At 33.7% G+C, this 13,390-nt stretch overlaps 1 protein-coding gene across 4 annotated transcripts in view; it reads left to right on the top strand.

The window, feature by feature from the left end:
* The window catches only part of BRAF (B-Raf proto-oncogene, serine/threonine kinase), a 232,221-nt gene that overhangs the window by 104,232 nt on the left and 114,599 nt on the right, over positions 1-13,390 (top strand). For all 4 annotated transcript variants that reach the window (XM_077147814.1, XM_077147805.1, XM_077147796.1 and 1 more), the window contains exons 2-3: positions 3,231-3,332; positions 11,219-11,482. In XM_077147814.1, coding sequence (XP_077003929.1) covers positions 3,231-3,332; positions 11,219-11,482 — 366 coding nt within the window. The remainder of the gene's footprint in view (positions 1-3,230; positions 3,333-11,218; positions 11,483-13,390) is intronic.

The following is a 13,390-nucleotide window of genomic DNA, read 5'->3' as shown; positions in this document are numbered from 1 at the left end:
GAAGATATATGTAATTAACAAAATAAATATATAGAAAATATATGGTAAGGTGGTCATGGATGTTATGAAGAAAATGAAGTTAGGAAATGGATAGAAACGGCTCTGTGTGTGCCTATTGGTTGGAGAAGAGATAAAGAGGTTGTTGCTGTTCTAAACAGAATGATAAGAGAATGCCTCATCATAGATAAAGGTGACACTGGAGTACAGAAATGAACAATAAAGTCAAGGTAGTAAACCTTGTAGAAATCGAGGGGAAGGGTATTCCAGGTAGAAGGTTACAAAGTGCAAATATCCTGTATTGCGAGTATCCTGGGTATGTTCAAAGAAGAGCAGTGAGACTGAGTCATTGAAAAAGAGTAAATGAGGAGAAGGATAGTAAGAAATAAAGTCAGATAGATATCAGAGGGCAAGGTCATGTAATGCCTTGTAGACTGTTGATGGTTTTGCTTGGGGAAACCATTGGAAGGTTTTGAGCAGAAGAATGATAATATGATGTAAAGTTATATTTTTAAAAGATCCCTCTGGCCACTGTGCCAATCTAAGAGTGGAGAAGAAGAGACCACTTCAGAGACTATTGAAATAAACTTAGAGAGACATGATGGTGAAGTAGAACAGAGTGATAATGTTAGAGAAGGAGACTGGTGTCTGATTCTGCATATATTTTTATTTAGATGTGGATCAGATGTCATGTGAGAAAAAAGAGTCAAGGTTGATGCTGAAATTTTTGGTTTAAGCAACTTAAAAAGAACAGAGTTAATGATTTTCTGGGATGATGAAACTGTAACAAAAGCAGTTTTTTGTGGGGGTGGGAGCTGGGAAGAAGGAAGAGGGAAATCAGAATTGAGTTCTTTGAACATGTTAAGTTTGAGAATGCCTATTAGTTATACAAGTAGAGCTGTTGAGTAGGCAGTTGGAAAAGGGAGTCTGGAGTTGAAAAGAGAGAACAGAGTTGGATTTTAAAATGTGGCTTTTACCTGTCCATAGTTGGCATATAAAGGCACAAGATTGGATGAGGTGACTTAAAGAGTCACATTTGTTAGAGAAAAGTAAAGAAGATATCTAACATTTTCTGGGGATATGAGAAATCAGCAAAGGAGTCATGGGAAAAAATGCAATATTTGACTGTAGAAAAAATTAAAAACCTCTGTTGTTGCCTCTTAAACTCTTAATGTGCATATGAATTGTCATGCGATTTTGTTAAGGTGCAGATTCTGATTAAGTAGATCTGAGATGAAGCATATTTCTGCAGTTCTGTTCTAACAAGCTTCAAGGAGATGCTGATATTGCTTATCTTTTGACCACACTTTGAGTAATGAGACTTTATATAGACAAAAGAAACAAAGTGGAAAACAAGTGACAATGTAAGAAAGTAAAGATTAATACCCAGAATACATAGAGTATCTAAAAATAATTCAAATAACTCGGTAGAGTAAAAGGAAGGAAAAATAGGGATAGAAAGTTTTCCAAAGAAAAACTCAAATGGTCAATAAACATGAAAAGTGCTCAACATTTTGGGAACTACAAATTAAAACACTATCACTCCCCTTCCCTTTAGGTTGGCCATTGTGAGATTGTGAGGAAAAGGGTATACTAAAACCCTGCAGATATGAGTCTACTGGATATGTACATATATTTTTAGAAGACCATTGGCATATTTATTACATTTTTAAATGTGCATATCCTTCAATCCAGCAATCGTATGCTTAGAAATCCAAAAGAAAAACTTGCACCTTTGCACAGAGAGGCTGTTCAAAACTGTACTGAATCATTGTTTGAAGTTGAGAAAATGAGATTATCTAAATGTCCTCCAATAAGAGAATTCTTAAATAAACCAAAGGTCTTGAAACCATTTTGCTCATTTAATCCCCCTTTTGTACATTTTAAAATTGATATATAACATTTTTCATTATAATTTTAAATAGTTTAAAAGGGCATAATTTCTAGTGTGTATGTGTGTTTAATACGTTTTGGTCAAAACTTAAGCTGCAGATTTATGTACAGTATCTACCACATAATAAACTCACAAAGACACTTTTCACTTTCAAACCAGTCAGATAAACTGGATTCATTTTCATCAAGTAAAAAATCTGGCTTCATATTTATCTTTAAATAAACATGTTAACGTGCACCTCTGTAACACCCAACATGTTTCTGAATTCTAGACAGACAGGTTAGCTAGCTGAATGGACTAAATTTACAGGCATATATTTTGATGAGTAGGTAAGTCTTAGGGCAGAGCCAAGAATTTATTTCTTTGATAAAATAAGTCCTGCCTGGCAGTGCGGCAGTAGCTCAGTGGCAGATTTCTCAGCTGCCATGCCGGAGACACGGGTTTGATTGCTAGTGCCTGCCCATGCAAAAACATAAAATAAATAAGGTCCTGCCCTTAATTTTTTCCCTCCTTTTCTCTCAGGACCCTTTCTCTGTTCTCTTAATTGTCTTATTTATCAGGTACCTTGAAGTTTGTAATTCTCAGAGCAATGCACCTTAGTAGAATTTGAGATAAGATATTTGCCTTTCTTTTAAGTTGAGAATGGTGATTGTAAAAGAGAAGATGGGAAAGGAGAAATAGTTATCCAGTAGACCAGTTAGGAAAAGTACAAGTAGAAATTGAGGCTCTGGAAAATCAATTTTATTAAAATTATCCGTCTGCACTTAACCCTGGTTACCATTGAAGTTTGAAGATCATTGAAATAAGCAGTCATATTCTTATTATGTAATGAGTGCTTATGCAATCATTAAAAAGGAGTTAAATATGTGTTCTGACTTGGAAGAATTCTGAGGCATGTTTTTCAGTGAAAAAAGCATTAAAAACGTTTTTATATATAATACTTATATCTCATATATTTGTATATTTTATGTATGTGTGTGTTTATATTTTTTATATGTATAAAAAGAAGTGGAAGGATATACACCAAAGAATAAATGGCACTTACATTTTGGTGGGGGACTTGGGAATATAGGAAAGGTAAAAAGAGATTTTCATGATTTATTGTGAATACTCGTGTATTATTTGAATCTTTTATAGTTGAGAGTACATGGTATTACTAGTGTAGTAAAGAAAAAGATATTTAATAATAAGGGAAAAACCACTTTTCTAAATGATCTCTAAGGTATGTAGGCTCTAAACTTCAAGAAACACTGGCAGTGACTTCAGTGTAGTTGTCTACATTAAAATATTTCTAATTCAAATTCTAAGTAACTTTAAATTCTTTTAAAATATTTTTTAGGTGTGGAATATCAAACAAATGATTAAGTTGACACAAGAACATATAGAGGCCCTATTGGACAAATTTGGTGGGGAGCATAATCCACCATCAATCTATCTGGAGGTAAGCTTTTGAGTTATATTGTAGTAATTTTGAAAAAAAAATGAGCATATAAAAAGCATCTGTACTTATAATATTGGTTATCTTAGGGAATGAGATTAGAAATAGATATGGGAAGAATTAACTTTGTTCTTATTCTACTTTTTAGTATTTTGTTTCACTTGTTACCTTAAAGTTGTATTACTTTTTTGAAATTTGGAAAATGTCAAATAAAACTAAGGGGAGGTTCTATGTAAATATCAAAATATAACTTGAATGATAAGTGGATTTCAAAAAAAGAGAAGACTTTCTGTTTGAAGGTTAGCAAGCAAGTTACTAAATTGGAAAAAAAGAAGAAATTTTATAAAACCTCTTTTTTCCAGAACAAGCCCCCCTCCCACTCCCCCCAAAATTTTTGGTTTCTGCGTTCTTATAGATAAAATTTGCAATTTTCAATAGCATGGCATCGCTTAGCTTTACTGTTTAACAGTGCCTTGAGGCTAGTCTCAAAACTTGAGTATGATTGTGAATTTATGGAGTTAGTCATTGTTTTTAATCCTATGGTGTAGTTACCATTATAATCATAGATAAACTTTCTTGATGTTAGTTTCTTGTGTTAGTCACTCACTCAGGTTCCACAGCCCATACTGTTTACCACTACACCATGCTGCTAATCAGAATTAGACAATTTAAACACTAATTTTTCTGTTAGCATTTTCTGAGTCTTGGCAAACTCTTCCCCATCCTTGGATTTAATACATTTGCATCAACAATCATGTCTTATATATAGCATTGATTCACTGCCTCTTATATATACACACACACGGACACACACACATATACACTCTCCCTCACTCTCTTCAGGTTTTTTAGTATTTTAAAACTGAAGATCATTAAAAATAACAATAATAACAAAACCTTTGAGCTTATTCTTTGCCTGGCACTTTGTTAAATGCATTTATTATTCAACTTAATCCTTATACTTACTTTTGAAATAGATAATAGGTACTAGGCATTTTTTTATCCCACTTTCACAGATAAAGAAACAGAGAGCTTAAATAATTTGCCTATAGTGGTATAGTTAGTAAGGGGAGGAATGCAGGTATCTAACTCAGAAGACTATGTCCTGTTCTACATTGCCAAGCCATTGTTTCCCTTGCAAACCCCTAACTCTTCTTTTCAGGCTGAGTATTTCTAATTCTTCCAGCCCTTTCTTTGTGACATGGTTTATGGATCTTTTCTTAGATAATATTTGGTCAGTTCCTTTTAAAATTTGACTTCTAAAATTGAACAGACTTTTCAGATTAAGTCTAACTAGGGCTGCATACTGCAGGTTTATAGGTTAATATCATTAGCATGTGGTAAAGCAGTAGATTCTTATTTTGGGGAGGGGGGTAATGCTACACAGTTACTCTACAGAAAAACAGTATAATATCGAGATTAAGATAAAATATGGAATCACACAGATCATTTGTTTGTATCCCAAGCCCTCTTGTATCCCAGCCGTTGGTTCCCAAAGAGGAACCAACCTCTTTGGTTCCTGCAGGCAGATTATCTAACTTTCCTATACCTCAACTCATTGATAAAATGGAATTCTATCACACACGGTGATTTAAGAATTAATTGGGTTTATAATTGTCAGATAGTCTAGTTTCTGACACGTAGTAAGTGCTCTGTAAAACACTGTTGATTCATTCATTCACCAGATATTTATTGAGTACCTGCTAACATTTGTATTTTGCCCCAAGGATATAGAAGTAAACAAAAGAAAAAATCTCTGCCATCAAGCAGCTTGTATTCTGATGGTTGAGTGGGTGGGATGGACACAACAAACATATAAATGATTTAAAACTTTATGCTTATCATTTGATATACTATGAAGGGGAACCTTGTTGGAGATTCTTTCTGGGGAAAACTGACCAACCCAAGAGAAAAGGGACTGTTGTAAAAAGGCCCTTCAGTGAAAAGCGCATAATCAAAATCTCTGTTGATTACGCACTCAGAGTCACCATTATAGACTTCCAGTCAGCTACTTCAGAGTTGTTAACTTTTAAATCTGAATGGACAGAGTAAAAATAACAAGATATTTAAGGAAAGCTTTTTACAAGAAAAACAAAGGCAGAAATTGTGAAAAGGAACTCAGAAACAGTGTGGAGAACAGAAGAGAACTTGTAAATAACTATAATTAACATGGAGATAAGAGAAGGTGTAGCACCTGTTCTTGTTTCATGGCTGTACTGAAGAATCAAAAGTGACAGAGACCAAGAAAGAGCTCTTGGAAATACAAAATACTGTGGCAGAAATTTTAAAAAAAATTTTTTTAATTGTGAAAAATAACATATATACAAAAAGCAATAAATTTCTAAGTACATTTTAACAAGTAATTATACAATAGATTTTACGGTTTTGTATGGGTTACAGTTCCATGATTTTTCAGTTTTTCTTGTAGCTGCTGCAAGACACTGAAGACCAAAAGAAATATCAATATATTGATTCAGCAGTCATATTCATTTGTTAAGTCCTCTCTTCCCTGTTATACTCTTCCTTCTCTTTTTTCTTTTTAGTGAAAAATAACACATATACAAAAAAGCAATAAATTTCAAAGTACATTGCAACAATTAGTTGTAGAGCAGATTTCAGAGTTTGGTATGGGTTACAATTCCACAATTTTAGATTTTTATTTCTAGTACTGGAGACTAAAAGAAATATTAGTATACTGATTCAGCACTCTTACTCATTGGCTAAACCCGACCTTCTTTGTATAACTCCACCATCACCTTTGATCTTTCTTTCACTTTTTTAGGGATATTTGGGCTATGGTCATTCTAGCTTTTTTATATTGAAAGGGGCTTTTGATAATATGGGATAGGGGAATGGAACTAGTTGCTGTTCTGGAAAGACTGACCCCTCTGCTGAAGGTTGGGGTAGCTATGTCTTAAAATAAGACAACAGTGAAGTTTGCCACATCAATTAACTCTTCCTTTCATAAAAGATTTATCTGTAGCATGTGATGCTGTGTATATTATTTTACCCAAAGAAGAACTTCTTTCAAAACTGGAATCAATCCTCTCAAACCCTGCTGCTGTTTTATCACCTACATTTATGGGGTATCCTAAATTCTTTGTTGTCACTTTTAAAAATTGTTCACAGTGCTTTCACCAGTAGTAGTTTCCATCTCAAGAAACCACTTTCTTTGTTCATCCATAAGAAGCATGTCCTCATCTATTAAAGTTTTATCACAAAATTTCAGCAACATCTTCAGGTTCCACTTTTAATTCTAGTTCTCTTGCTATTTCCATCACATCTGTAGTTACTTCCATCACCAAAGTTTTGAACCCCTCAGAATCATCCATGAAGTCTGGAATCAACTTCTTTCAAAACTCTGCTCATGTTTCTCTCCTGTGATGCTGGAGACCTGGGTTTGATTCCTGGAGCCTGCCCATGCCAAAAAAAAAAAAAAAAAAATTAATATTTTGACCTCCTCCCATTAATCACTCATGCTCTTCATGGCATTTAAAATGGAAAATCCTTTCTAGAAGGCTTTCCATTTACTTTGCCCAGATCCTTCAGAGGAATCACCATCTATGGCAACTTCAGCCTTATAAAATGTAGTTTTTTTTTTTTTTTAATGTGTTTCTTAAATAATAAGACTTGAAAGTCAAAATTACCCCTTTGATCTATGGGCTGCAGAGTGGATGTTTTGTTAGCAGGTGTTTTAGTTTGTTAAAGGTGCCGGAATGCAATATACCAGAAACACAACAGCTTTTAAAAAGGGAATTTATTAAGTTGCAAGTTTATATTTCTAAGGCCATAGATATGTCCAAACTAAGGCATTCAGAAAAAGATACCTTAACTCCAAAGAAAGGCCATTGAAGTTCAGGGTTTCTTTCAGCTGGGAAGCACATGGTGATATCTGCTAGCTTTCTCTTCTCATTTCATAAGGCTTACTCAGGGGTGTTTTCCTTTTGCATCTCCAAAGGTGTCTGGCCATATGGGCTTTGTCGGCTCTAAAGCTGTTTTCAAAATGATTCCTTCTTAAAGGTCTCCAATAAGCAACCCCACCTTGAATGGGTGGAGATATATCTCCATGAATAACATCTAATCGAAAGTTATCACCCACAATTGGGTGGGCCACATCTTCATGGAATCAATAAAAAAGATCCCACTTAGCAATATTGAATGAGGATTAAAGAACATAGTTTTTCTGGGGTATATGTAACATTTAGCTTTTCTCGTTTTTAGTCTGTATGGGACAGTATAACACAGAACCATTTCATCAAAACAAATACTGTAGTGAAAAGAACACTGGGAGCTAAGTGTTTTCCATGGAATACAGAGCAATTCATTTAATATCACTCTGGGGAATTTGCAAGATTTCAGTGTACCTTGTGAGAGTAAGTTCAATAAGAATAAATTCAGTGGACTAAAATATTTTTTAAAATTACTGTTTCACTGTATTTTCCCATTTAAATTTATTAGCTTTAAGTTTTTTTCCTCGTTTTTCTTATTGTGGTAATGTGTATACAACATAAAATTTCCCATTTTAACCACTTTTAAAAGCATTCAATTCATTGACACTAATTACATTCACAATGTTGTGCTACTATCACCAACATCCATTACTGAAATTTTTCTATCACCCTGTATTAGTTAGGGTTCTCTAGCGAAACAGAATCAACAGGGAACACTTGCAAATATAAAATTTATAAAAGTGTCTCACGTGACCACAGGAATGCAGAGTCCAAAATCCACAGGACAGGCTGTGAAGCCGACGACTCTGATGGAGGGTCTGGATGAACTCCACAGGAGAGGCTCACCAGCCGAAGCAGGAATGGGACCTGTCTCCTCTGAGTCCTCCTTAAAAGGCTTCCCGTGATTAGATTTAACATCACTAATTGTAGAAGACACTCCCCTTTGGCTGATTACAAGTGGAATCAGCTGTGAATGCAGCTAACGTGATCATGACCTATTCCTATGAAATGTCCTCATTGCAACAGACAGGCCAGCACTTGCCCAATCAGATAAACAGGTACTACAACTTAACCAAGTTCACACATGTCCCTAATCATGACACACCCCAAATAGACACTTTGTACTCATTGAAGCACTGAATCCCAATTTCCCCTCTCCCATACCCCTGATAACTTATAATCTATGTTCTGTCTCTATTAATTTGCATATTCTAGATATTTCATATAAGTGAAATCATACAGTATTTGTCCTTTTGTGTCTGGGTTATTTCATTTAATGCGATGTCTTCAGGGTTCATCAATGTTGTAGAATATATCAGAACTTCATTCCTTTTTACAGCTGAATAATATTTCATTGTATGTATATACCACATTTTTATCCATTCATCTGTTGACAGATACTTGTGTTGCTTACACCTTTTGGGGGCTTGTGAATCATGCTCTTAGAAACACTGGTGTACACATAACCTGTTTGAGCCTCTGCTTTCAATTCTTTCTGATAAAACACATTGAAGTCCTCGCAATTTTTTTTTTTCCATTGAGAATACTTCATTCCTTGGCCAAATAATATTCAATTGTATGGCTATATCACATTTAGTATATACATTCATTAATTTTTGGACATTTGGTTTGTTTCCATTGTTTGGCTAAGAAAAATGTTGCTATGAACATTTATGTATAAGTTTTTGTATAAACATTTTCACTTCTCTTAGTTATGTACCTAGGATAGGAATTTCTGGGTCCTATGGTAACTATGTTTTAACTTTTTGAGAAACCACCAAACTGTTTTCCAAAGTGGCTATATGATTTTACATTCCCACCATTAATGTATGAGGATTCCAATCTCTATACATCCTTACCATCACTTGTTGTCTGCCTTTTTGATGATAACCATCCTACTAGATGTGAATTTGTATCTTGTGGTTTTGATTTGCATTTCCCTAAGGACTAATCATGTTGAGCTTCTTCTGTGCATATTAGGTATATATGTCATTTTTGCAGAAAATTCAAGTGTTTTGCCCTTTTTTTAAGTTGAGCTGTTTGTCTTTTTTTATTGCTTTGTAGGGGTCCTTTATATATTCTGGGTATTAGATACTTATCAGACAGATCAGATGATTAACAAATATGTTCTTCTACTCTGTATATTGTCTTTTTCATTTTTTTTATCATGTCCTTTGAAGCACAAAAGTTTTCATTTTTATGAAGTCCAGTTTATCTGTTTTTTCTTTGTTTCTGCTTTTTGGTGTCATATCTAAGAATCTAGAGCCAAACAAAAGTCGTTAACATTTGTCCCTGTTTTTCTCTAAGAATTTCATAGTTTTAGTTCATACTTTTAGGTGTAAAATTCATTTTGAGTTAATTTTTACATATGGTGTTAGGTAGGAACCCAGCTTCATTATTTTGCATATGGATATTACATTTTCCTAGCAGTATTTGTTGAAAAGACTGTTCTTTCTTTATCGAATTGTCTTAGCACATTGTTAAAGATCTGTTGTCATAAACATGTAAGGGTCTATTTTTGGACTTTCTTTTGTTCTTTATGTTTATCCTTATTCCAGTACCATGTTGTTTTGATTACTATAGCTTTATAGTAAGTTTTAAAATAGGGAAATATGAGTCCTCTCCTTTTTTTTTCTTTTTATAGATTTTTTTTTTTTTTTTGGCTATTTTCAGCCCTTTGCATTTCTATATGATTTTTAAGATTAGCTGGTCAATTTCTGGGAGAAAAAAACTGGGATTTTGATAAGGATTAGATTGAATTTGTAGATCAATTTGGGCAGAATTATCATATAAACAATATTAAGTCTTGTTAGATTTTTTCATTAAATCCAAGAAATAAATAAGTCATGATGTGTACCTTTAATCAGCTTACCATTTAGTAGAGTCATATAAGAACTCAGCTAAGTAATGTAGTAAACACAGTAATAACCACTATGAGATTTGTGAAATGCCGATTTTTATCTCTATAGCCTTTCATAAATGTTTGTTTGGGGTTATAGGGAGAAATGGGGAACCATGGTGTGAGTGAGGGGGATTACCATTAACTAAAAGAAATGCAGATATGTATATATTCCAGTTAATTCCATCTTTTTTTACTTTCAGTATCATTCTGCAAGACCATTCTTACTTTTAGAACTAAATATATTGTACAAATAATAATTTGGTGTGTTATAGAGTCATTTAACCTTACAGCCTCAGTGAGGTGAAACTTCTAGAAAGATAACCTGATGGTTAATAGCCCCAGAATTTCTTGACTCCTAAGTATAAGCCACATTTTCAAATAAAATTTTATTCTCTAAGAAGTATTTGATGGGGAAGGATGTCATCAAAAATCCACAGCAAGAAAAATATTTTAACTGATAACTGTTTCAGAAATAAGGTTGCAGCTATACATCTTTAAAGGTCTATTGAGGAACTTTGGTGTTAATAGTAAGATGGCACTGTGTACCTAACTCTTGCCTTTTTTGACAAATCTCACTCTAACATGCCAGCCCCTTTTCAACTTCTCCTTTTTTTGTTCTTTTAGAGTGTGTGTGTGTGTTTTGAAACTTTATAAACTTACATCTTGTATGAAAAAAATTTTTAAGTGGGTGGAGCCACTTATCCTTTATGCAGTTTGTATTTTATTTTATATTAGTCATGTAGTTGGAAGGTAAATTGCCATTTGACCAGAAAACTGGAAATACTATGTTTGTCACTTATGTATATCACTTACATTTTCTCAATGTAATATAGTGTACAAGTTTGTCTTCGTAGTGTTTTTCTAGCAAAAGATTTATCAATTTAAAGATAAAAGTATTTTCTTATTATATAACTTATAACTTGGAACCCTGTTAGCAGGGTTATAAAGATTATAATTGAAGACTTAAATTTCAGATTTCTTTTTGTTACTGTCAGGACAAAGTCCAGATTCAGTGTTCGTCTACTTTTTTTTTATAGGCCTATGAAGAATACACCAGCAAGCTAGATGCCCTCCAGCAAAGAGAACAGAAATTATTGGAATCCCTGGGGAATGGAACTGATTTTTCTGTTTCTAGCTCTGCATCAACGGAGACCGTTACATCTTCTTCCTCTTCTAGCCTTTCAGTGCTACCTTCATCTCTTTCAGTTTTCCAAAATCCCACAGATATGTCACGGACCAACCCCAAGTCACCACAAAAACCCATCGTTAGAGTCTTCCTGCCCAACAAACAGAGGACAGTGGTGAGTTAACTTTTAATATCATAATTTTGCTGTTTCTTTATATTTTCAGAAAGCAGTTGAAAATGAAAGATATTATCACTTACACTTAGAGGTCATGCAAATGGAAGCATTCATTTCAAACAAGAATGGAAAAGACATAATTATTTGGTGTCTAAGTTTGTCTTCTTTAACAGGGACAAATTGTATTGTCTTTAGTGTCAGATTTGACATTTAAATGTATCTACCAAACTTGTATCAGATTCAAGTTTAAGTAATAGTTAAAAATCAGAGTTTGAAACTTGGGCTTGTGTATTATCTACGATATGTCAGGTAAAATTCTTTCTTTACCCTTTTCTTATTTCTTATCAAATATTGAATTTTCTGTGCACTTAATATTCTTTTGTTTACACAGTTGTTGATAGCTGATAATTTGAAGCACCATTGGAACAGAATGCCCTGAAAATAGTATTTGAAGTAGGGAAATCTACAAAATTATCGTTAATGATCTATAATCCCCATGCACAACCAGTATTGGCAGTCAACTTGAATAACATGTCTGTATACATCACTATTTTAAAATGTATATGGTAATACTACTGAAATCAAAGTAGTTTTTAAGATTTTTCTCATACAACAGAAATTACAAGTGTAACTGCAGGCATTCAGGTTTAACAAATTTTTTTGAATTAAAAAATATTATTTCAACTGTATAATATTCCCCAAAGTTAAGTATTATAGCATCATAGATTAGACTGGGAAACTAATGGAGTTGCTAGCTATAAGTCTGTAGATATTGATGTTATTTAGGAAATCTGGCTTTTTAAAGAGAATTGTTTATTCTCAGGGAATGTATTCATTGATAATCTCTCTGCCCTTTCTTCCATGAGCATTCAGGAGTTGGTTGCAATAAAATGGTTGTTAGTAAATTTATTTTTAAAATTCAGTTTTCCCTCCCTTTCTCTTTATTCTGTGGGTAAAATGAAATTAAAGTCATGTGTTCCCACATTAAGATTGGAAATTACTTAGGAGTATCCTTTCCCTTTATTGCCTCAGGGATACCTCCTAAAAGGAGGGTATAAAGCAAAATTAATTCATCTGGAATAAAAATTCTGCTGCCTTTCAAGCTGTCTGTGCTTCAAAACAATTTGTGGCATTCTGTCCCACTTATAGGTCTTAAATTAATTCTTTATTGCCTGCCATCATGAGCAGAAGGTAGAAACTGTGTTCTTAGGTCCTAGGCTTTTCCTCTTCTCTTCATCACAGTATTTTATTCCTTCCACTCTTTGCTGAAACTTAATAATAGTTTGAGATTTTAGATAAAAATACATGTATTTGGGGTTGTTAGATATGCTCTTTCAAATTTCTCAGCGTAATCCAAATGATAAACTTACCTCTTGGTTTTTCTGAGATAGGCAAAGAGAGCTCTGAGCATGCTTAAATTTACAAATATTGCTAAACCTTGTTATTTTCCATTTTTAAAAAGCAAGAAAACATGAAAAGATGCTCAGCAGCATTAGCTGTTAGGGACATGCAAAGCAAAACCACAATGAGATACCATTTCATACCCTCTAGAAGGCCATTATTTATAAAAAGGAAAATAAGTGTTGGGGAGGATGTAGAGAAATTGCAGTCTTTATACAAAGCTGGTGGGATATAGAGTGGTACAGCCACTGTGGAAAAAAGTTTGGTGGTTCCTCAGAAAGTTAAACAGAGAATTACCACGTGATTCCACTCCTAGGTATATACTCGAAAGAATTGAAAACAGAGATGCAAGCACATACTTGTACACTGTTCATAGCTGCTTATTATTAACAGTACCAAAGGTGAAAATAGCTCAAGTGTCCATCGACAGAAGAATGGATGAAAAGATTGTGGTATGTATATGTAACAGACTGTTATTCAGCTATAAAAAAGAGTGAAATTTTGATA

Source organism: Tamandua tetradactyla, chromosome 1, assembly GCF_023851605.1.
Source record: "Tamandua tetradactyla isolate mTamTet1 chromosome 1, mTamTet1.pri, whole genome shotgun sequence".
Classification (NCBI taxonomy): Eukaryota; Metazoa; Chordata; class Mammalia; order Pilosa; family Myrmecophagidae; genus Tamandua; species Tamandua tetradactyla.
The sequence above is the reverse complement of the archived record's forward strand: the minus strand, read 5'-3'. Positions and strand labels throughout refer to the sequence as shown.